The 24,766-nt window shown below is 37.5% G+C and overlaps 1 protein-coding gene across 1 annotated transcript; it reads right to left on the bottom strand.

Moving 5' to 3' along the window:
* LOC121327902 lies at positions 1–24,101 on the bottom strand. The gene is made up of 10 exons (XM_041272227.1): positions 23,957–24,101; positions 14,293–14,376; positions 11,534–12,180; positions 9,428–9,470; positions 7,186–7,253; positions 5,675–5,772; positions 5,092–5,160; positions 3,065–3,184; positions 1,513–1,587; positions 1–765 (listed from the first exon to the last, which is right to left on the bottom strand). The coding sequence occupies exons 2-10, from the start codon at positions 14,331–14,333 to the stop codon at positions 619–621; spliced, it is 1,308 nt and encodes a 435-aa protein (XP_041128161.1). The 5' UTR covers positions 14,334–14,376; positions 23,957–24,101; the 3' UTR covers positions 1–618.
* Positions 24,102–24,766: the final 665 nt, after the last annotated feature.

Raw genomic sequence — 24,766 nt, 5'->3', positions numbered from 1 at the left:
ATGCTCTCAGCAGAGGCATACCAAATCAGCTGAACAAAGTCATTTTACTTTTAGTACGTCAGCCATTGGGTGGGGATGGTAATAACTGTTTTGTGATTTGTGGCTCACCTGTCTAAAAAAAGTCACGAGCCGCTCTTGTTATGCTGAGATGGGAAGTAAAAGGTAACATGATAAACATTTACAGTGCAGACTATTTTAGATTATTTATAACTTTGCCAAATAGAAAGCGAGTATGTGTGAAGAGATTTCCAAATACTGTCTTTTGATTCTGTGCATTTAAAGTCCAGTGATTAAACGTTTTAATAATTACTGTTTAGCATTCTGTCCTAAACCAGCAGTTTGTCAGTCCTAATGACATATTTGATACATTAAATAAACAGGAAAAAATGAATGTGTTAATCAGATTATTCTGCTTTGTATTGCAACCGTGGTACCATTCAGTGGAGCGAAAATTGTAAAGGGGTACTTGGGCTGAAAACTCAAGAAGAAAGGGGTACTGTTTTAAAATGGTTGAAAACCACTGTTCTAAAAGAACAGAGATTACGTACACCTGAAGTCTCATAAAACAGTATGCTCTCAGAAGTGAAGTTGATCACAGCCGGTGTTTTCGCGCAGGTCCTAAATGCGCTTAGAGAAGATGGTGGGGAGCTTCCCGACGGGCGGGGGGTTGTATTTCTCCACACGCATCAGACGCAGCAGGATGTCTTGCATGTCTTGGGGCCAGTGATACACGTGGGTGTTCTGCAGCCAGGAAGGGACATGGCTCTGGAAAGGGATAGACAGAATAAGATCTGAACCGTAGATCTGGACAAACTACTGTACCATCATTGTGAGTTGGGAGGCGTTTTGAAAATGTCACTAAGGTATTTAGTGGGGCATAACCAGGTTTATACAAATCTCATTGTTTAATCATATCTAGAAAAGAAAATGTACTACAATTACACCCGTTCCAGCATGACATTGTATTTCTTCTAAACACATCTATGCATGCCCAGTTATACCATCAAATATCATACACTAAGTTTTAGTTGGTTCATTTCCTAGATCCTCCTACTATTGATCAATTGCTGAAATGTCAACCAACTAAATAAAAAACAGATAAAGAGTTAGTGGAAATGAAAACAGAGTGCAATGCATTTGTGATCATTGTCTGATCATTTGAAAAAATCTAACAGATTTTGTTATTTGAATCACTACTGTACTGAAAAATAGTATATTATCAGAACATATTGTAGTGTACATACATTATAAAAGTTTGGGAAACAGAAAATCCATCGAGGGTTGTCCATTCTTAGCACACCATTTGCCCATACTAGTCGGATCTGATTTAAATGTTCCTAGTGTTTAAGATACTACTTTAATTAGCAGGAAATTCTATGAATTTATAATTCTGTGCAAAAAAAGTGCTTTCTTCGGTTTTAAAAAGTAGTGATGCAAATGGATTTGATCAGGTTGATAGTTTGTATATTATTATTATTACAACAGAACATCATCAGTAACTCTGAAACATACCCTCTTTGCTCCAGGAAAGAGAACAGGAATGAAGCGGAAATTTTTACTGCCATTCTGGATGTACTCATTTTGTAGCTAAAAAAGAGACACACAACATACAGGTTGGAGAATGTTCTATATAAACTAATTTGAAAAAGCAGTGTGTGGTACAGTGAATATGAATAGCTAGCTGTACAGTATTCACTAATACCACCCTAAAACCAGGATGGGCGACTCTGTAGCTGTTTACATTGTGTATGCATTGTGGCAATAAACAGCAGTATTGTGTGTGTGTGTGTGTGTGTGTGTGTGTGTGTGTGTGTGTGTGTGAGTGAGGAGATATATGATTGTCATAGATATATCTGAAATGGCTTTGGTTCAAAATTGGTGGGGAACTACGAAAACATTGCGTCTTAAGCATCATTCACACGGCACTACAAATGAGGAGTTCTCAGAGTTGGTCAAAAGCAGAGGATGTCTAGTACCCTCCCAGACGCGGACCAGCTTTCATTTTGGAAATCGGTAAATTCCAAATGAAATGTGATGTTGTGGCCAGAGAGGGCGCTTTTGTGCAGGTTTTGTAAACAGTGAACCGGATGTAAACAACTCATGCAAGATGGAGAAAGCGTTTTACTGAACTGCAGAATCTCAGGACAGATAGTACCAATTTTAATATTCTATTATGGTTTATTGTAAAGGAAGACACAGGTCGCCTGATTTTGAAAGATTTACAGAAGCTCCCGATGTCCAAAAGGACCTCAGAGAAAATGATCTGGGATAAAAAGAAATGGACGATTTGCACAGGATTTCACTGTTGTCAATAAAAATTTAGAGGCTGTCTATCCTGTTTATGTGGTGGTTTTTAGTCCCGTGTGAATCATGCTCAATGATATTTTGTACTGTAGTGATTTTCCACTGACGTGCATGTAGCAACATATTGTACCAAACGAACATCTGTCTCAGTTACATTTCATCATCCCACAAATTAGAGACCTTAATTTAGGAACTGTAAAAATTCCCTTACAACTGGATGAGTGAGAAAAATATCCCATCCACCAGGGAAATTCATGCCCTTGGTGGGAGGGCTAGCACATGACATTTGGTATTGTCATCAAAGGGACAGTATAATGTTTTAATTTCGCCGATGCCACATATATAGGATAGGTTATATCACATTTTACTGTTAAAATAGTGCCATTGTTCCTTCAGTGTGCATATGAGTACATTACAAGTTTCACTTACATGTACTGTAAGCTTCAAAACAGCATGTCACACTAAATAGGGTACTTTCTGAATACCAGCACCACTGTTTTGGAATACTTAAGTGATGTGTTTGAATAGGGGCAAATGCGATTGAATAAGTGATAGTAGCTGTTATTGTCATGCTTTACACTGTACTACATATAGTGCTTTTCAGTAAGAGGTGCGGAAATATTACAGATTAAAAGATACATGTGTCTCATGGGAAACACAGCATTAAAACAGAGCCTGCAATTCAAGATAAGGGGGGAGCATGGGAGCAACTGGTGACACAATGGGGGTGTGTGATAACAGAATTTAAAAAATGTCCTACCTGTTTGTAGATGTAAACTGTATGCAAGGCACTCTCGTCATTCTTTATATTGTTATACTGACATGGTTTGACAGTTTCATAATACTTGGGGCTGATTACTATAATAATCAAGTAGTCTTTCTGCAAACGAAAACAGAAAGAGTGTGGCAAGGTGTTAGTCAGTTCAAGATGCAAGCAGTCGTCATAGACAATCAAAACATGTATGGAATAATTTCCAACACAGGTCTGCAATATAGTCTCAAATAATGAACTGTTAAAAGAGAATTTTGAAGAAAGAGAACTTGAAGTGACTTATGGAGTGTCTCTTCCCAGATACTGCACTATGTTCTATGCATTATGACCATTGAGAACGTTTCACACTCACACACATGTACAGTAAAACCTTGATTACCTGAACCCCATTATCCAGACACTTCTGTTATTGAGCGTCCCTATTTTCATAGAAATGTGTTACTCAGCCCAGGCATTTACAGTCCAGTGTGGTGAAAGGGTTGTATTACTATTATTTTTAGCAGAAAGTCATATAAACAATTTCACAGTTGTCATTCTATTTTCCAAACAGTGTGATCTGTAAACCATCAGGTCCCAATTAGTTTAATTACTGAATGCAGAAAACATGCATTATCATAATGAATGTATCTCAGTATTAGGGATGGGCACGTGTTATCGTTTATTTGAATAATCGATTAGAAAATTGTTAATCGTTTAGAAAATTATGAAATCGTATAATCTATCTTGTACTGCAACAAATATAGTTTGAACAGACCCATTAACCACGATAAGCCTGCCGCTGCAGCCCAAAGTATAACTATAAATAAATATTAAATGAACCATTCTTTCTTTCTATGGCTCTAAATTACAAAATAGAGGTATTTTACAAAAAAAGAGATATCACACAATTTGGTGTTGTCGACAATCATGGTAATTATTTACACTTAAACCGCTGTGGTTAATATTAATAAAGAAGACAATAACAAACGCAACATGAACAAGATTGCCAATAAAACTTTTCAAAAATTCTGATTTGAAAAAATGTAATTAAAGTATTGTTTGGGACATGTTTACCAAAGTAGACAAAATAAATCAAACACAAGCACTCCCGACAAGTGTAGCTGTAGGTGCTTCGGAGATCACAAAGCAAATTAGAAGTAATAGAAAAATCCTGCACACTGCATTATGCAAAATCTCACTTTATTGTTTAAAAGAAATAAAACAGAAAAGAGCTTACGTTTCGGTCATCAGACCTTCGTCAGAGCATAGTCATCTTGGAAATGTCAACCCATTATAAAAGAGAGCACACTTGTCACCAATTAGCAATCACAGTTCAACTGAATAATCTTCAACCAGATATCAATTATCTAAAGATCCATCAAATTTCATACTATTAAATTGAATTACACCTATTAGAGGGCTTCTCAAGACTATAAGTCGTAACAGTGTATGTAATATGTCATATAATATTAAATATAACATATTTAGAGGTCACAAAAGCTTAACAATTTAACCAATGCAAACCAGAATTAACTACTAATATGTAAATAAAACTGTTCAATAAATCTAAGTACAGACATGATAAATACTCGTTGAAACCCTCCTAAATAGAAGCAAATGTTGATCCCATGGCCATGCCATTCATCTGTAAATAAAACGTATCTCCAAAACTAAAGTAATTCTAATTTAAAACAAGAGACGCCAATTCGTTAATAAATTCAGTAGGTGGAAATGTATCAGTTTCACGATTCCTTAACTGGTAATCTAGAGTCTCTAAGCCCTCTGAATGGGGGATATTTGTACATAGACTTTCAACATGAAAAGTGACCAACAAAGCAGAGAGAGAGAGGCCCAGCTGCAAGCCTAGGGCTCTGCTGACTGTGAGACTGAGAATATGCAACAAACCATCGGAGAGATGCGCTGGGGTCCATTCAACTGATCTAAACAATGGCAGAACTAAATACTTCAAACAGTCAGTTTTTTAATTTTTTTTTTTATTTTCTCAGACAGATACAAATCTTTTGCACTTTCCTTACCTCACTGATGTATTTTTCCATGAAGTCAATTTTGCTTATGCTCCTATACTGCTGTTCAAACTGGTCAATCTGAAAAAAAGAATCCGATTAAATAAAATAACAGGCAGCTAAAGTGTTAATTTAGTTTATAATGTTAAACAAACGCCTGTAATTGTATGTAGAAGAATGACCCCCAGGAACACCCTGCTAGACCGCACCTTGGTATCACGGTCTGGGCTTGAATTCTGAACCCTTCTGCTGTTAACATGTCTACTACCACACACTGAATCTGATTGCGCTAATAAATCAGAGCTTCCATTCTGTTCACCTCTCCGCTCTTTTACGATAATATAGAAGACCAAGTGATATGACTTGCCAGTCAACTACCCATTATGGGCATTTTGTTTTTGAATCCTAAAGAAACTGAAACAAATAAGACAACACATAACCAAAAATGCATGACAGTATTGTCACCACAGTTAGCATTTCAAACCTCAGTGGCTTTCACAAATCAACACATAAAATAAAACTATTACTTTCAGAAATAAACACCGAAAGCCACTGACCACAATGATGAATAAAATAACAATGAAAGCTCCCTTACATGTGTGTCGAATCCATTCCCCCTCAGCAAAGAGACAAAGTGTAAGATTTCACGAACGTGCATTTCACTGTCTGCTTCATACGTGACAAAGACCTTCCCTGCAAAAAATAGGAATAACAAAGAGGTCATCATACTACACCTGATGCATATCTTGATGCATCTGTTTATTATCGTCTTAATACCTTAACTTGCTGAACATATCTATTCATTTGACTACACTAAAATACCAGCAGTTCAGTTGTATTTGTCATTCATTACTGATAATGCCAACTGTTGAAACCTGGATTGAATCTTATTTGAAAACCAATAAACACAACCTGTGGAAACCCTTATTAGGAGTGTGCTGATACTCATACTCACAGCTGCCTTTAAGAAACACTGTCGTACAACCGCACCCCTAACCCTCATATTATCTCATCTATCATCAAAGCATCATCTGTTGCATTAGAAATCACGTACGAGAAATCAACCAATAATCCTAAGGTGTTTGTCAAAATTCCAGTACGTTATTTCCTGTGTATACTGTAGTCTAGCATAGTTAAAAACATTTCTCACAGTTTGAGGAGCCAGTTCAAACTTTGCTATCCTCTCATCCAAACTGCACAAGATGACATCTCTTAAAACAATAACATTGTGCACCCAACTTACATCTGTGATCCCAAAAACATAAGCCTGTAATGTTTGTCAGAAAAACAAAAAGAACAAAAAACGGAGAACACATTTACTCTTGCATGTTTTGCTTTATACTTCTCCTTTCTTGCCTCTCCCTCACAGCGGTAGCAACAATGGTGCTTTTCAGTAGTTCTTGATTCGCTTTCGAGAACCGAGAGCAATGGGAAGCCCCGCCACACCTAGGGAATACTTGCTTATAATACTACTTTTTATTTTTTAGGGGGGTTATTAATTGGGAAAATCATATAAACAAAGTCACAGTTGTAATTAAATTTTCTGTTCCAATGTAAATATCTGAAGACCTCTTTTAGAGAACTGAGAGCAATGGGATGCAATGCGGACACAGTTACACCTTTCACATACTTTCCATGCATTTACATCAGTCTGTTCGTTTCTAAAGTACAAAACAAGAACCCAGCATGGGCCTTAATGAACAATGATTTAAAGCAGTGTTGCCTTGCTGTGAGCATGTGAAGTCTTTGTGCCTTAGTTCATTTTCGTGAACTGTAAAAGTCGTCTTTGTGGGGACAAGCTTTAGCATGGTGCTGTCTATGAGCTCTGTAGGTACAGTACTGGCACTGGCAGAGAATGAAAATAAAATGTGTTGAAAAAAAGATTAGTCACTGCACCAGGCCTCTCTACAGCTGCACACTGATGTGTTTGGTCCCTCATAGCTGTTTTTAGAAACAAAACAATAACAACTGCAATCAACTGTCACCTGCCTACATGTTTACATATTTCAATAAAACGGAACATTGTGGAGTAAAGAGGAAGCAGTCTACTGACACAACCCAGCATTGAAACATCCAGCCTCTGACAGGCAGATTAACAATACTTACTCTGTTCCAGAGGGAGGAGCCTGCTGTACATGCCATTTGTTTTGGAGGGTTCTGTTGTGGTGTGTGCTCTACAAAAAAAAAAAAAACAGTAAACACTTTTTTTTTTTTTCAACAAACGCAATGTGTTCTCCATGTAATGACTTTTAATGAAATCAATCTACACTAGGACTACAGGGAGGATTGCAGCTAGGTTTTTCATTCCACAATAATTTACATAGTTATTTAGGTATCAAACTAATGATTGGGTTGATTATATAACCAAACCACTGTGGAATGGGTCGGAATCATTGTGTAAAACGTAATTTTGCAAGGTTAGCAGTCTGCAATCTACAAACAGCTAACTATTGTATATATATATATATATATATATATATATATATATATATATATATATATATATATATATATATATATATATATATATATATATAATAATGTGTATAGTATATATATACTATATACCATATGTATGTATATATTACAGTTTATTTATATATATATATATATATATATATATATATATATATATATATATATATATATATTATATATACAAGGGACCACGTATACAAGGGACCACGTGCCTGGCACCAGAGAAACACTAATAAAGTAATCACACCTCAAACATCAAATACAGCATTCATGCCAATAGTTTTTATAGCAATAACAAAAACACAATGTTGTTGTGTGAATGGTTTAAGGACATGACAGAGACTTCGGGCATCTCTCATAGACACCACACTCCCCGGATCTCAATCCAATTGACCATGTTTCTAGGACACATTCCTGATCAAGATCTTCTGACATGAAATATTAAAACACTAAAGGGTAGATGTACTAAGATGGCAAAAAAAAAAAAAAAAATAATTCGCAAAGTATACATTTTGTCGTATGTACTAAGAGAAAATATGTTAATGAAAAGTTCCACAATATATTAATTTTAATATTTGTTGCGTCTTCTTAGCGAGATCTCTACCATACAATGTGAGAGTCTGGCGATATTGCTCAAATAAATAGCAGGAGTCTGTACATGCAAAGGTGCAAGAATCAAAATAACATTGTTTTTGTTAAATGTAAACATCGTCTGTACAATGCATTCTGTTCCGTCTTCCTTTTACTTATTTTAATACTATTATATATAAAAAAATGAAAGGTGGTTTAATCCCCAGATTCTGTAGTGGGGCTACAACCTTCACCCCCAAAAAGATTTTCATAATCATACAGTACCCCCTCGCTAAACCGGACATGTTTGTCCGACATAAGGAGGTGTCGGGATTAAAAACAATACAATAAAATCGCACACACATACACTTACAGTTCTCTATGTATTTTTAATTCCAAATTATTACACTGAAATAACACTACTGTGTTTTGGGTACACTTACATTATGTAAAAATATAAATCTGCACAGTAGGCCTATACAGTATACAGTACAGTAGTAAAATCAAATGAATGCCTAGCACACTTTCTTTTTACTTTAGCCTACTGGTAACACAAACTAAATCATGCTGCTCCATTGTACACATTGGCATACAATGCGAATAAAAGATTATTTTATTTTAAACTGAAACTAAATGATTTAGGGTTTTTTTTTTTTTAATTTGATTTAATTATTATTTTTAACGTGACCTACTTAGCAGCCAAGACAATTAACACACAATAGATTATGGTCCTATATAGATGCTCAGAATGTGTATTGCTCCCACAATGTTGGGAAAACCAGAAATGAATATAAATTTGTTTTCACGTCTTGTAAGCACACATGATTTTAGGTGAAAATTAGGTAAATATAAGTGTCGCAATTGTCCGCAACTTTCGTACATCGTATTATAATATTTGTGAACCCTCATTTGCAATATCTCCACCCCCGTTTTGCGAATTTATGCAGGAACGCCCATAATTCATCTAAGGTTGAACCGCAAAGAAAAACTGCTGCCGCAAAGCATTTTTTTTTTGCAACTGGTTTGCGACTATTGCGACAGGCGCAACACTTTAGTACATCTACCCCTAAATGGATTAAAATCTTGAGACACATTCCAGAACCGTGTGGAGTCCATCAGGGCAAACGGTGGTAGGTTCAGATCCCACTAAAGTTTCCAGACAGTGTATATCTAAATGATATTTTAAAAAATCCCTGGCCCCTGCAATATAACATGGATCCCCAACCTTCTCCCCATTTGACCCTGGCTTCTACCAATTCAACACCAGGGCAGATTCAAAGTAAACCATAGTAAGTCATACCTCTGAGTGGTGCCAATTCCAGGAGGTCTGCAGCAAGGGGCACCTGTTCAAAATGAGACAGGATTGAAGTTCATCACTTATCATAACAGGGGCTGGATTTATCAAGGGCTTAACTGCAAAGTTCAAATTTAAATGTTTTTTGTGAAAAAATGCTGTTATGACCTTATTTGCAATGGCAAATATTCCTTGCAATTGCAGGAAAGAGTGGTTTAAATTGTTCCAGGTAAGTTTCAATTCCTCTCTTTGCACTTTAATGTTAAAAAATTGGACTCATAGTACAGTACATGAGCCCATAAATCACTTTTCAAAAGGATTCAGGGTGATTCAACACCCAGCAGAACATGTAAAAAAAATTATTTGATCTGATCTTACGATTCGTTGGATCCAATAGCAAAATACATTCACACATCCAGGTGGATGTCTTGCTGCATCATATGGGTGACTAACATAGAGCTAACAAAAAATCTGTAGATCTCACCTTTTCCTATATAAAAGATGCACACATTAAGATAATTAAGCTTTTTTTTTTTTTTTTTTTAAAAGGCAGCACCTCCTGGCATGAAGGAACACAACTGATATTGAAAATACTTTCAGATTGTGATTCTTCTTGACTTTTTTTAATTAATATTTTTCTAGTAAAATAAACTAAAAACATTCAAACTGTTAGCTACTGTATTTATTACATTAACAAGAACTCTTATTGGCTTCCAAGTTCAAATCATTGATATGATTCACCGGAATTAATAGTGGTTGCCCAATATTATCAGCAAATACAACAAGTGTATACAGCATCTTCCTTTTCAATTATGAAATCTGAAGCTTGCCCAACCTTTTCAGAATTAAATGCAATTACTCATTGTGAAAACATACCCTTTTGAAAGGTTTACTGATTCCTACACTGTGCACAAACATAGAGAGTTAGCTAATGCTGATACTGTAAACCAGGGGTAGTCAATAGGCGGCCCACGGGCCAAATCCGGACCACCAGACGCTTTTGAACGGACCGCAGAACCTTTTTATTTACTTACTATCATTAGTGCGTTTTTTTCCAATTATTATTTTTACCCTCTCATTCCCTCACAATGCGATCTGATACAGGGTACTGTTAATTTGTGCTATCGTCAGTTTTCACTAGTAAAAAAACGAGCAAGAGTTCCTTCTTCTATTACACTTTCCACGGTATGCTTGTACGCACTGTTGAACGCTGTAGTCCCGCTGTACAGTGACTTCGTCTCCATGTATTTAAGACAAATAAAACCGTGATCAGCTGAGAAAGAGGGGTCAGGAAATGTCCACTCCACCAACTACCCCGCTCCATTCTCCCACTCCATATACAATTGGCTCGCTCCACTCCGCTCACACTATCTGTCCCATGCAGGGCCGGATTAACCAACATGCCAATAATGCCTTTCACCATAATATGCATAGGGCCCCCACGTCCTTTAATCTGGCCCTGGCCGTGACGCTACCCTGTCACAAGCGTGCACAGTCAATCTGGGACAGGTAGGCAGGCAGTAAGGTGCTATGGCCCCCGTACAATAGGATGCAGTATACAGTTCCTTTTTTGTAGTTCTTTAATTACTATTGTAACAGTGACAATGTTACAAGCCAACAAAATAACAACACTGCTTCCATGTGGGAGCAAATTAGATTTTAAGCAAAGTAAAAATGCTAAGTACATTTCCATGGGTCTGAATGTTAAATTAAACAGAGTAGCTTAACAATAAGGTATACAAAAAATCCAGAACACAGCCAATTGCTCCTAGGAGGGTTGACATACACTACATTTGCAATAAAATCGCTCTTTTTTTTTTTTTAACCTTCAAAATATTTTGGGTGGCTTTACTTTTTTTTTTTTTTTTTAAAGCTAGAATACCCACATTTAAAGCCAAAGAAGAGAAGGAATTTCAAGGAAAAAGTATCTGATCATTCACCTTACATTTTTTAAGTAGTTTGTTGTGTTAACCAGAATGTCATAAGATTTACAATTGAAATACATTTAATAAGAGTTCAGCCATGTAAAACTAATTTAATATGTGTGTTTTTGAAGAATTATAGTGCATTTTAATGCTCAGCCCCTGCACATTAAAAAGCAGCAGTGTGTACCTGGTGTTCTGGGGAGGTGGTATCCAGGAGGATGGGAAGGCTGCATGCTGAACTCATCGACAGGATACTGAGGGCAGCATGCTGGGGGTCTGCAGGGGTACGACTGCACAAAGGGGTTAGCGGTCCCGGTGGGGGGCAAGGAATGCAAGGACAAGGGCGGCTCCAGGTGACTAATGCTGAGGCTATAGCTGCCCACAGCAGGAGAGGAGGCATGTGACTGACTGGTGCAGTCCTGTCTCTGATAGCTCATATAGTGTTCAGAGGGCGGGCAGGAAGCCAGGCTGTTGGGGTTAGCCCCACTGGAGCCACATCCACTGCTGAAGCTGATGCTGGGCCAGGCTCCGGCATGCATGTCTAAACAGCCACAGCACTCTTCCATGGGACTATGGAAGTGGCTCTGGTAACTGCTGTGGAGATGCTGTGCCATGCTTTGCCGAAAGGGGTTGTAACAGGACTGGGTCCCTGCTACTCTGTGGTGGTCAGCATCGGCCATTTGGTGCTGACTGCTCATGGGCAACCAGCTCTGGGTGCTAGAGAAGGGCTCGGAGTGTGCGTCAAGGAGAGAGTCGCTGCTCGCAGTCTCGTCGTTTTCTTCTGGGTAGTTCCCAGAGGAAGACAGGCTGTAGCTGTCAATTGGTGTCTTGTACCTGTTGACAGAAAATCACAGTTAAGGAGTAGGAAGAACTTTTACGCTGCCTGCATCACAATTACAGTAAATATCTAACAATACAATGAAACCACATATACTTTTGTTTGTATATCTTAGCAAACTAGATTTACTAGTTGCAAATTATATTAAAGTGTTGAGGTCCCCAACTAGTTCCTTTATTTATTTATTTATTTGGCTGTTTTATTTATTTTAACAAGGTACTGCAGTCACTTCTTGACTCAATGTGCCCTTTTGTCTTTTGCATTTTTTGCACTGAAATCTTGGAATTCCCCACAGCCTGAACTGAGGGAAACCTAGCTTCTTCTAAGTTGAAAAAAAGCATACACTTGCCAAACATTGCATTATTCAAATGTTTTTAAATTAGATTCTTCTCCTAACTAGTATACAGTAAATATACGGCACTATAAATGTAGGATATTTTGTGTTACCCATGCAAAACCAACACTTTTCTGTCCCCTAATTGAAAACTTGTTTAGAAACTAGATCTATAGTACCTTTTGTGGTGAAAATAAGGTTTGAACAAATAGATATGCACAGAGTAACCGATCCCATGAATCAACATACAAAGTCTCTGCGGGGGGTATCTCTGATCCAGTGGAAATGTATAAAAACAGTGATGTGTATCACTGATATGAGCGAGGGTAAAACAATGTGTTAGTTAAGTGGTTATTCTTTTCCCATGTGTAATGGAACGCCATTGAAGGAACCATAGAATACAACTGTGTACCAAATACGCAATCACCATAGTGTGTGCTCTGCATTACTGATTACCAGCACACTGGCACAAATAGTGGCACACTGCAGTGGCAGGAACTTTATAAAATTATCACAACAAAAAGAGGAATTTATTCTTGTATGATACCCACAATCAAATGTCTTGAGTATGAAGCCAATATCATTATGTGTTTATTGTCCAGAAATAAAGGTCATATAAACAGAGCAAATAATTACATTTTACCCGAGCTCCCCCCAGGAGGATGTTTCATTAAAATAGTTTGGAAACACATACTGCAAAACAATGAAAGAGCGTTTATGGAGGTATCAGCAGCTCTAATTTCCAAATGTATGTTAGCCACACCTGCTGTAGAACTCGATTGACATGTGAAACCTTGTGTTCAGATTAAACTCAGTGTCTCAGAAATGCAAAACAAACTTCATTTAAATATATTATCTATGCAGCTTGATTCAAGACAAACCCAACCTAATGTTAAAGTCGTTCACATTTTTTAATTAATCCTGAGAGTCACTTTCATCACTGCCACTTCATTACACTCAAGCTCCTCCTTATCTTCCTCAGCTGCAATGGCAATGACAGAGACCTGGCGTTTATTTAAATATTTGCCAGCAGACCCGCTGTGTATTGGAGACAGGCGATTATTTGAGACCCGGCAATTATTTGAAGTTTTATGGTACACATGTGGGCTAAAAAGAAACAAAACCACTGAAAGCTCTCTGACTCAAGGACAGATGGTGCTTGTTATTAACTTTGACGAATGTATTCAAGCCACACCTTGTGTAAGAAAGATTGTACCAATGAACTATTTTGATTTATAAATCAACAAGTGACTTGCCAACAACGGCCTGTCTAGACTACTAGCTGTACTATCCGGTCAACTGACTCGTTACAATACAATGACGTTGCCCACATAACCTGAAAGCAACAATGACAAATAAACAATTTAAAATATGAATGTTGTTCTTTTTTCATTAAACTAGTCGGGACGAAATCCATTTTCCGCTGAAAGGTACCTGTACAATCATATAACAAGAAGGTGAATCCAGACTTCAGCTAAGGATGCATGTGACTCCCGTCATGGTCATTTACCAGACAGGCCCTATCGCTTAAGCAACTGTACTGTAGACAATTTAAAATAATGGTTACAGACAACAAACACAACAAAGTCTTATTAGGTTGTCAAAGAAATCTGTATAATTAGCCTGTGTTTTTTGAAAATATTTGTTTACTGACTCCTTACCAGAGAGTGAACTAAAAGTGCAGAGAACATGTGTGAGTAAAAAGTCTGACTTGCACTAGTGGTAGAGAGTCATTGTAGATAATAACATTGGTTTGTTGTCTCTGAAATGTTACCTTTCTGTTGAAATCTGAGGCAATGTCGGTAACATCATCATTGCAAAACGATGGCCAGGTCAATCCAGTACAGCATTCAGATACCTGCAGCATAAAAAAAAAGAAAATATTACAAATTCAAGTGTCTGCTTTGGAACTTTTGGATTTTTTATTCTATGTATGGTATTAGAGGCCACAACCCTCACCAGGAGAAGCGGAATGATAACACCGTGTAACAATTATTTTTTTTTTTTTGTTCCTGGGTAGTAAGTGTTATTTCCTAATTGCTTATGCCTCAAAAGTATAGAAATGGCTATTATTCCCCACAAACTTTGCTTTTGTGACCAGGACAGTGATATTTTGAAATGTTTTTTCGTTCACATAAAGTCAGTAAAAAACAACATATGAATCCAAATTAACATGTATTTATACTAAAGTAATACAAAAATGAAAATTACTGATGTTTGTGTTTTCAAATCTTTCCACTCATCAAAAAGCTCTAAATGCTACGATTATACTGTATTTACTGAGTAGTTTTTCAAGATTTACGATTATACTGTATTTACAGTATAAATCGTAAGTCTCGAAAAACTACTCACTTCTAAATCTTTTGTAGTCATTTTTGTATTACTTTAGTATAAATACATGTTAATTTGGATTCATATGTTGTTTTTTACTGACTTTATGTGAACGAAAAGACACACATTTGCCCCTTTTCCCATTGGAAATAGTGATATTTTGAGATATCACTGTCCTGGTCACAAAAGTAAAGTTTGTGGGGAATAATAGCCATTTTCTATACTTTTGAGGCATAAGCCATTAGGAAATAACACTTACTACCCAGAAACAAAAATTGTGTTACATAGTGTAATGGATGGATGGATGGATGGTATTAGAGACACCTATTAACGCTTCCTATGATCATATGAACAGGGAGCTATATTTCATCACATCTTAGTGTGCCAATAAAGAGAGGTCTAATGTATTTAAGTTATAAACAAAGATTTTGAATGATGTAAAGTTGCCATTTGTACTGACTGTCAATAATAAGGCCCACTACATAGATTGTTGAAACTGCAGTGCTGTTACTTACTGACAAATTCATTCTTTATGATTGGAGCTGTTTAACTTTCAAGCTCATCGGTTTTTTTTTTTCCACTGTACCTACATATCCGGCTTGTGGTAAAAGTTCTATTGCATGTATTTCTTGAGAATACCACATTGGTTTCAATTTGACTCACAGGCCTGCATCACTGTAAAGAGCAACACCAGCAGTCCTTCCAGGTGGAGAATGATGAAGGGAAGTTTCCAAAAGCCACGGTTTTAAGATTTGTATCTTTCGTTTCTTTCTTTGCAACACAGGGGAGACTGGAAGTTCTTTAATAAGATCCTGGGCCTGAATTTATCTCAGCCACTGAGACACTACAGTACAGAGTGTGTTCAAACCCAGTGTGGCCTATATTAGTGGCCAATCTAAATAACTTTAATCATTTTGGCGTTTTCCCCCTTTTCAGATGTACTGACTGCTAAACCTACTTTTGATATAAATTAAAACTGTACCAAAAGTTATTTAAAATATAATTAGGTATGGGAAACCAACATATTGTACTGTTTCATAGGAGTTTTAAAATTAATGCATTACGACTTATACCCACATGGTCACATATCGTATCGTGATACGTATCATATTGTGTCCCTCGTATCATGACATGTATCGCATCGTGACCCTCACATTGTGATATGTACCGTATCGTGACCCTCATATCATGATACGTATCGTATTGTGAAGATACTTCCGATAAGCAGCCCTAGTCACATGATCAAAGATGGCCACCATTTATGACTAAAATCAATGTATACTGATATCTATTTTTATGATCTGTGTTTTTGTTCTCTTAAAAGCCTATAATGGATACTGCATTTACTGGTAAATCTGACTTTTAGAAACTTTTTTCACTTTAGGCTGTTGAAAATCACAAAAAAGCAGGAAGATATACCTGAAAAACTTTTTTATTTCTGCACTACTGAATCTGAAAATGGATGCTACTCCTACCTACTCAAACCTTGCAATAAATAGTAAACTATCATTCTGATCAAATAACTAGGTGCTCAGTACAAATAAACACACACAGGTGCAACTCTAGTCAAACCACTTGGGTTGGGCTGCTCTCTGTCATAATTTCTACTTTGAACTACTGTGATCATCTGCTTTTTGGTACGTGCTCAATTTCTGGCACAACTTACACTTTCGCTTAGTAAGAGAAGGCATGATTACTTTTTTCAAGGACTGCTTCATAGACATAAATATTGGAATACAATCTTGCAAATATACAGATGTTGTTGCAAGTGATTCTGCAGCTGATGCATAGTTCACACACCCTAGTTTCGTACCTTGTAAAGCACTTTGTGATGGTGGTCCACTATGAAAGGCTCTATATAAAAATAAAGATTATTATTATACTGTAATATCCAGTCCGTGGAGTGACGTCACTTATGAGATCATGCATCCATCTGAGGGGAAAAACTAAACGGAGCCGGTCCGAGCAGCTAATTTGAAAATCCACTGCAGTGTATTCTTTTAATAAAGCAAAAATGTTTGTAGCACCTGAGGTTTTTGTGACAGACCCAATATGTATAGCAGCAAAACTCATAAAACACTATAAACAAAACAGCCAAAAAATACTTATTAACATTAAACTACATCAAATAAAGACACAAATGAGGACCGCAAAAAATTAGCCTTGTAAATAGTAGTGCGTCGATCTTTTGATTTTCCACTGTTTAAATTACGCCTCAATAATGACCTACAGTAAATGTAGAAGTTTGGATATTTGGCATATTCAGCTACAACTTAAGAGTTTTCTAGATATGTGAACAAAAACAAAGCACCCCTGAATGGCTTGTCAAAGAAATACACCATTGTTATGTCCAGAGGCCAAATCAATATGGGAGTAAAACGTTTTTTTAACTGGAGAAATCAAAGAATACAACTGTGCACCAAACAATAATGCAAATTGTGTACTCTCTTTTATATTGAAGAAATGTAAAGTCACAACTTCTTTTGGTAAGTGTAATGTATTCAGCTCGTAACCACTTTCTCTTTCAAAGCCCACATTACACCGGTAGCTATGCAGTAGCTTTGGTTTAGCGTGTGGGATTCATTAGCCACATGTTGCATTAATGAAGTTGTGCACAGTTAGCACACTGTGAAATCGAAATATAATCTTCATGTGAACTGAGCACAGTACATTAATGCACGGTAAAACTTTTGAGGTCTGTACAAAATGTTTTTCTACTGATCACAGACCCCAATTAATAATAATCAGGTACGACTATACTTTAAATTGGGCCCGATTTTACACTTCGTGCATTTGCTATAGAATGGGCAATTTTCCTGGAAGTTGCTGTGATAAAGAGAGGAAGAATCGGAGCTGTAAATCTCCCTCCCGACCAGAAAGGACAGTGTGTAAGGTTGGTTGTACACTTCCCTATAGACTGGTCAGCTTGACAATGGGTGGAAACAGGAAGTCGGCCATCTTGGAGGAAGCATGTAGCTTCGTGTACTCGAAACGATTTGACAAGCTGCGGGCCAAGTAGCGATTGTTTATACCGGGGCACCAAACTGATTGCAGAGAGGAGTTGGGAAGTACAAAGGGGAGGCAGATGCATGAGTATGTAACATAGCTGAAATGTAACATACGGCCAGAGCATTACGTGTTTGTTTGGTTTGTTACGTGTTTGTTTTTGTGTCCCGCAGAGGAGGAGTACAGAGCCAGGGGCTGCAGCCACGGAGCCAGCACGACCTACTGAGCACTGCCCTCACCTCACAACACCAGCCCAGGGGCTGCAGCCACAGAGCTAGCACGACCTACTGAGCACTGCCCTCACCTCACAACACCAGCCCAGGGGCTGCAGCCACGGAGCCAGCACGACCTACTGAGCACTGCCCTCACCTCACAACACCAGCCCAGGAGCTGCAGTCATGGACCAGCACGACCTACTGAGCACTGCCCTCACCTCACAACACCAGCAGTCACCACCACCCCGCTGACTGCAGCGCACACTTTTGTGCACGGGGTTGTGATAAATTGCTGCTTTTGTTTTTGTTTTGGGCCTGCAAGCCAGCCGTGCCATACTATCGCTGGCAGAGGGGCGGTCCTTTCCTGATCTTTTCAATAAAAACATGGACTTTTTGGGAGTACAACGTAGTCTGGACAATCACTTTGTTTATAACACCACTCACACTTGTCACAGCTGCCCACAGTGGAAAACACAGTATAGGCCACTGTCTGAAAGGGAGTTGTTTGTATCATTAATATGGCTAGAGGTTCAAACAATAAAGAACTTACTGTTAATTCTTGTTTTACAATATACATGTCTGAACTAGAACTAGTGAGTCACCAAGTTGTGTGCCTATTATGAAGCCAGTACCTAGAAACGCCAGGTCTTTATCCTTAAAAAGGCACATGTGTTGTGTTTGGCTTTGACTGTAATGTTTGCTGGCTCTAGTGTCTTGTATGACCCACACCAAACAAAGTTAAAGTCAGATTTTCAAACTCTTACAAGATCTCTTATCTAGAAGGTCTGGCAGAGTAATAAACTAAAAATACACCTACAGTATCATTCTCCTTTACAAGTTTTCTTCTTTTCAGTATTGAAAAAAATACGACTTTTTTTTTTTTTTTTTTTTTTTTTAAAACCAGCGCTACATCACAAATTACAAAAGCTGTTAAACATTTGGCCCTAGTGGTCTAGAATGAGGTTTGTGGGGGAAACGACGAGTTGTGTAATACAACTGATTTCCTGGAACGGAATCAGTTTGTACCACATTTTATTCACGATATTATTATATAAATGTCATTCAATACATAATACGTCACTGGAAACTTGCAAATCTTACCTGGTGACAATTAGCTTTGAAAGTTATGAACCTGACACTTTTTTTTTCTCTTTTTATTCTTAGTCACATCCTGTTCACTTGAATTTAAGAAGGTTTACTTTATTTTGAGAGGGTTTGTATGAGACACTATAGTGAGCATTTAGCACAGTAAAAAGCCAAACAAAACACAAGGGAGTTTTTAGGTTGCTCATCTACTTCGCTAGACAAGTAACCTAACTGTTAAGAAGAACCAGTGTTCCAGTGTCTTATATCCCCTGCCAAGGCTGGAAATTCAAATTTAAAGCCATCATTATTAGAAAAATCATAACCATGACCACGATAGGAAAAGTGGTTCTCCAGCTATAACCTAAACCCATGGACTGGTGCCCACCCACCTCCACTATATCCCCAGAAGAGATAATAGATTATTAACTCTATTTAATACTGCTCAATAAGAGATGATATTACAGTGAGTTAGTGGTGGAAAAATCCTGATACTGGTATTGGCAGAATAAAACTACCGACTTTTGTTTTTCAATGTAGCTAGCTAATGGATTTCAGACCAACAAACCAATAGGAATACATTGGCTACAAAAGCTGGCTGCAGTGAAATCCACTTGAAATCTCCAACTCTTTAAAAGCTGAAAAAAATTAAAAAGGTCTAATTAAGATAATGAATAGTTCAATTAAGGGTTCAATTAATGAACTGAGAACTCAATTGTAATGAAAACCAGCAGACACAGGGGTCCCCCAGGACCAAGATTGGGAAACCCTGCCTTAAACAATAAGGATTGATTGTGCTGCTAGCAGACTAGATCATTTGTACGCGTTGGGTGAAAAAAAACTGGAACCACATGACAGCTATGTTTCTGTGACACTACATTTAACCAATCAGAGAGTTGAAGGGGTGGGTTTTCCGTTTTAAGCACATTGAGAGGCTGAAACGTTAAAATGACTACTAAAAAGATTACATTTTGATGCAAAATTTGTGACAATGAATGTGGAAATTACCAAACCGAAATTGGATGATGAAAAAAAAAGGCTTTTTTACAGCAAGAAATTCGGTGGTATGATGTGCAATTTCTGCCACAAACACAAAAAAGACTGCAAAGGATCAGGGTGAAGCATGTGCCCAAATTAGAGTGGATTATTATTCAGTATTCAGTTTCTTCTTATTATTCTAATCCTTTGTCATTATATATTTAAGGTACGGCAGGTATGATTTGTTAAAAGTGCTTCCAACTACAATGCTCTGCCACCCAGCTATACAGAATTCCAGGGATGAACCCTGTTCTATATTTTCTCATACAGGTCTAGCTCAACCATGTCCCACATCCATGCAGAATAGAATCTCATAACAAATACCCCTGCATAAAAGTGGTCCACAAACAGCACACCTTTAGTGAATTCACCCGTAGTTTAGCCTGACTGATCATGAACATGAGTTCAGCCAGTGGGGCACTGAGACTGGGATGGAAATTCATAATGCTCTTTTTGGACTACCCCCAGACACTGTGATGCTCTTGTGCTGACCTGGGGAAAACACTGCATCTCTTTTCAAAGAATAAGCTTAAAAACTAACTCTACAATATTGAAACTCTACCTACACCAAATGCATTGCCTACTTTCATCAGCACCCACACAGAAGAAACTAGGAATAACCCACTGATAGATTACACTATGTAACACAATTTTTGTTCCTGGGTAGTAAGTGTTATTTCCTAATTGCTTATGCCTCAAAAGTATAGAACATGGCAATTATTCCCCACAAACTTTACTTTTGTGACCAGGACAGTGATATTTCAAAATATCACTATTTCCAATGGGAAAACGGGCAAATGTGTGTCTTTTCGTTCACATAAAGTCAGAAAAAAAACAACATATGAATCCAAATTAACATGTATTTATACTAAAGTAATACAAAAATGACTACAAAAGATTTAGAAGCGAGTAGTTTTTCGAGATTTACGATTATACTGTAAATACAGTAAGTATAATCGTAAATCTCGAAAAACTACTAAAAAAGTTTTTTTTTTTAAACAAAGATCTGTAAAATAAGATGCACTTTAATTATTTTCATTTTTGTCAGAATATTATATTTGTATTTGTTATGTTCCTTCAAAATAAATACAGTACCACTGTTTTCCCTCAATAACTTCTGCATAATCCATTTAAGAATGATGGTACTCCAGAGGTGGTGATGTACTGAGATACAATATGGATAAATGTTAGAATGTTTGTTTGCAAACCTTACATCTTTTTGATATTGACTTATTAGCACTGCACTCACACAATAAAGGGCATGGGAGCACAACTCACCAGATGGTATTACAATCTAGGCCATATTGACTCACAGCACTAGCACCTAATTTGCTGACCAATTAAATACTATATCTTGGAAACTTGTTTGCGAGGGTTCACCCTAGTAAGCTACTGACTTTTGGGGAAAACAAACTTTGTTTGCTTCTTCGACATTTCAGTAGTTTTATGGGGCACTGCATTCTCTTTCTTTAAGACAGCGCTGTGGTTATATTACCACATGACTGCACATAGTTGGAATGTAGTAATTAATTACCTGCCTTAATCAGTTTTTTAACTGAAGGAAACTAGAAAACCCAGTTTTCTAAGTGGCACAGTGTGAATGTTTTTGTTCTTAAAATGCATCATATCTTTTTTGTTTCCTAAACAAAATAAACCTTCTCGTGTGTAATTATGTTAACAGGGAATACTGTGAGTACACAGTTGCTTTAAAAAACATGTGTTTATTTTTATAAGACATATAAATAGGTTCATATTTTTTGTAAGGAAAAATTGGTCCTAACCTTGGCAGTCTACAAACTAAAAAAAGTGCAGTTATTGTAAAATCTAGAAGTGTCCCTGCCCGCAAGCTGATGTCCCCTGACTCAGCACACATGGCCTCAAAGGCCACCTCCCCCTGTAAAAATCCAGCAGTCACGGTCAACGTACTGGGCCAGGAACAGAGGCTTTAAGGGGCCCATGTACGGCAATGCTGTCTGCGGAAATGCTGCCAGTTCCCCAGCAGACAGCGGAAATGCTGCCAACGGAGTCATCAACTGCTCACAGGCTGGCTTCTCCAGCCCCACAAAATCCCCAGATGTCAGTAGCAAACGACCTCCAAGGCAGCCATCCCTGGGCAGTAGTGCACGAGCAACCCGAGGCGTTGCAGCGCAGGTGGCCCAAGGCGACAGCGAGCAGGACTCCCCAGACGACGACTCTGCAGCCCCAGCCGTTGCGGGACAGGCTACCCCAGGCGGTGCAGTCCCTCTGAAGGCAACGGCATGTGCAGACCCTCAGGAGGGTTGATTACAGAAATAGCAAGGAAACATCGGCGTAAAAAACGCAGCAAATAAACGCTATAGTGTGAATAGCCCTTTATACTGTAGAACTGGTTGATCAGAACAGATATTTAAATTAAGATATTTATTTTACATTTCTGACTTCAGAGGGTGTCTTTAAATCTCCTAAAAAGCCACTCATACTACATGCTTAGAACTTAATATTTCATAAAAGTGTTATTCAAGTAATTGAATCTCAATCATTTAACCAAGACTGCACTAATTCTACCATGTGTGAAACCAGATTCAGAGCATGCCAATTACCAGCTAAACACATTTTCTTCAGTTACTGTGCACTGTACCTCTGCAAGCCAGCACTGGTAGATTCCCAGTGCTTTGATTATACAAAAACTTTCTTGATGAAATAATGGCCTGATTTCATCACTTTGTGTTAACATGATCCTTTTTTACTTTGTCTTTGATAAAACTGTAGTTACATTTTTAGATTACAGGGCCATACAGAACATAACACTATTAGAAACTCACATAAGCTATGCACCAATACAAAATTGTATTCAATGAAGTTTACTATTAAAATGTTCTTCCTCCAAAGTTGGATGAACTGAAAAACTCCTAACAAACTCACACTCAGGTGTGAGGTATTCCTGCTGTGCTAAACGTGTGAGCAGTGTAATAACATACATAACCTACATAAGATAATATCGTGTCACTTATAAAAATGTACCAACACCCTTGGTATGTTGACTCATTGCCTCCAGAGGTGTAGAAGGGTTACAGTAGGTCATACCTTTTTGCTTAAAAAACTATTTTAATCATGTCACCGTTTCATTTAAAAAAATATTTTTTAATGAAACCATGAAATGATTAAAACTTGCACAACAGCTATGCTCTGTGGGCTAGATAAAGTTAATTGTTTAACTATAGGGCACAATGTCACAAGTGTTACTTTTCAAATACATTTCCTGATACAGACAGTAGCCTACAGAATGTATATACTGCCCTTAATGTGAAGAAATGCTCAAGCTGTACATAAACAACCGATTACACCGTGTAACAATTTTTTTTTTTTTTTTTTTTTGTTCCTGGGTAGTAAGTGTTATTTCCTAATTGCTTATGCCTCAAAAGTATAGAAAATGGCTATTATTCCCCTACAAACTTTGCTTTTGTGACCAGGACAGTGGTAAATTTACAGTATAATCGTAAATCTCGAAAAACTACTCGCTTCTAAATCTTTTGTAGTCATTTTTGTATTACTTTAGTATAAATACGTATTAATTTGGATTCAACAACGCTGTAGAATTTCTACAAAAAATAAGAATTCAAAAAGAAAAAATCTAGATTATATATTAGTTTTAAATAAATAGCTGGTGGGGGCTTGGAGTCTCGGTGAAGCAGATTCAGTAATAATCAGCAACAGCAGGTTATGAAATAAGTAGATAATAATTAAAGTACATCCATCCATAGTTAGAAACATAAGTACAGCACTTACTTCATTCTGAATTCCGTCACGCTGGCGACAACAAAAAGTCCAAACGGGGTCAAGTAACCAGGTTACAGAAATCAACTCAGTTTGACGTTACTAATCGCCCTCGCTCTGTTCACCAGTGTGCAGTACTTTGCGCTCGAGATTAATATCAACGGCCTCGTCGGGAGGAGCTAGCGTTGAACCCCCTACTGGAAACATTCTTCGTGGCAACCTACTTTCCAAATTCCGGTTTGACGAGCGACCAATTATGATTAGAAGAGGTGCTTTCGTTTCCCATAGAAGCTGAATATTGTTGTAGTGTTTGGCAAATGTTACGGGCAACTGTAGGTTCTATTTTTGCTTAAAGGGGTAATAACCAAAAATACAACGTTAACTCTCATTAGACTAACAATTTATTACTGACAATTATTATTATCACTGACAGTACCACAGGTAAACCCCCTACCGTACTGTATATGTACAGCAAAGGGACTTTCAGAGTCCTAACACCTGCTACAGGGATGGCACAGTGGACTTCACCAGGTAAAACTAAACAGAAGAATGGCACTAATTTTTCATTAGCTGTTATGTTAGTGAGAGGGAAGAAGCATTAGTTATATTGTTATTTTTTTTACGTGCTGGAATTGGAACTGGTAAATATCTGGCACGATTTGGAGCAACATACCTGAAAGAGGCATGAAAGTACACAAATCAGACATAACGCATTTAGGGTTATACACACAAGCTGCTAGAACTACAAGCACATGTCCCTTGGCACTTTTACAAAGCAAGGCGTGACTCCAGCCTGTATTACCTGGTATACTTCACAATGTT

Source organism: Polyodon spathula, chromosome 15, assembly GCF_017654505.1.
Source record: "Polyodon spathula isolate WHYD16114869_AA chromosome 15, ASM1765450v1, whole genome shotgun sequence".
In the NCBI taxonomy this organism is placed as follows: domain Eukaryota; kingdom Metazoa; phylum Chordata; class Actinopteri; order Acipenseriformes; family Polyodontidae; genus Polyodon; species Polyodon spathula.
Note: the sequence above shows the minus strand (reverse complement) of the source record. Positions and strands in the feature narration are given on the sequence as shown.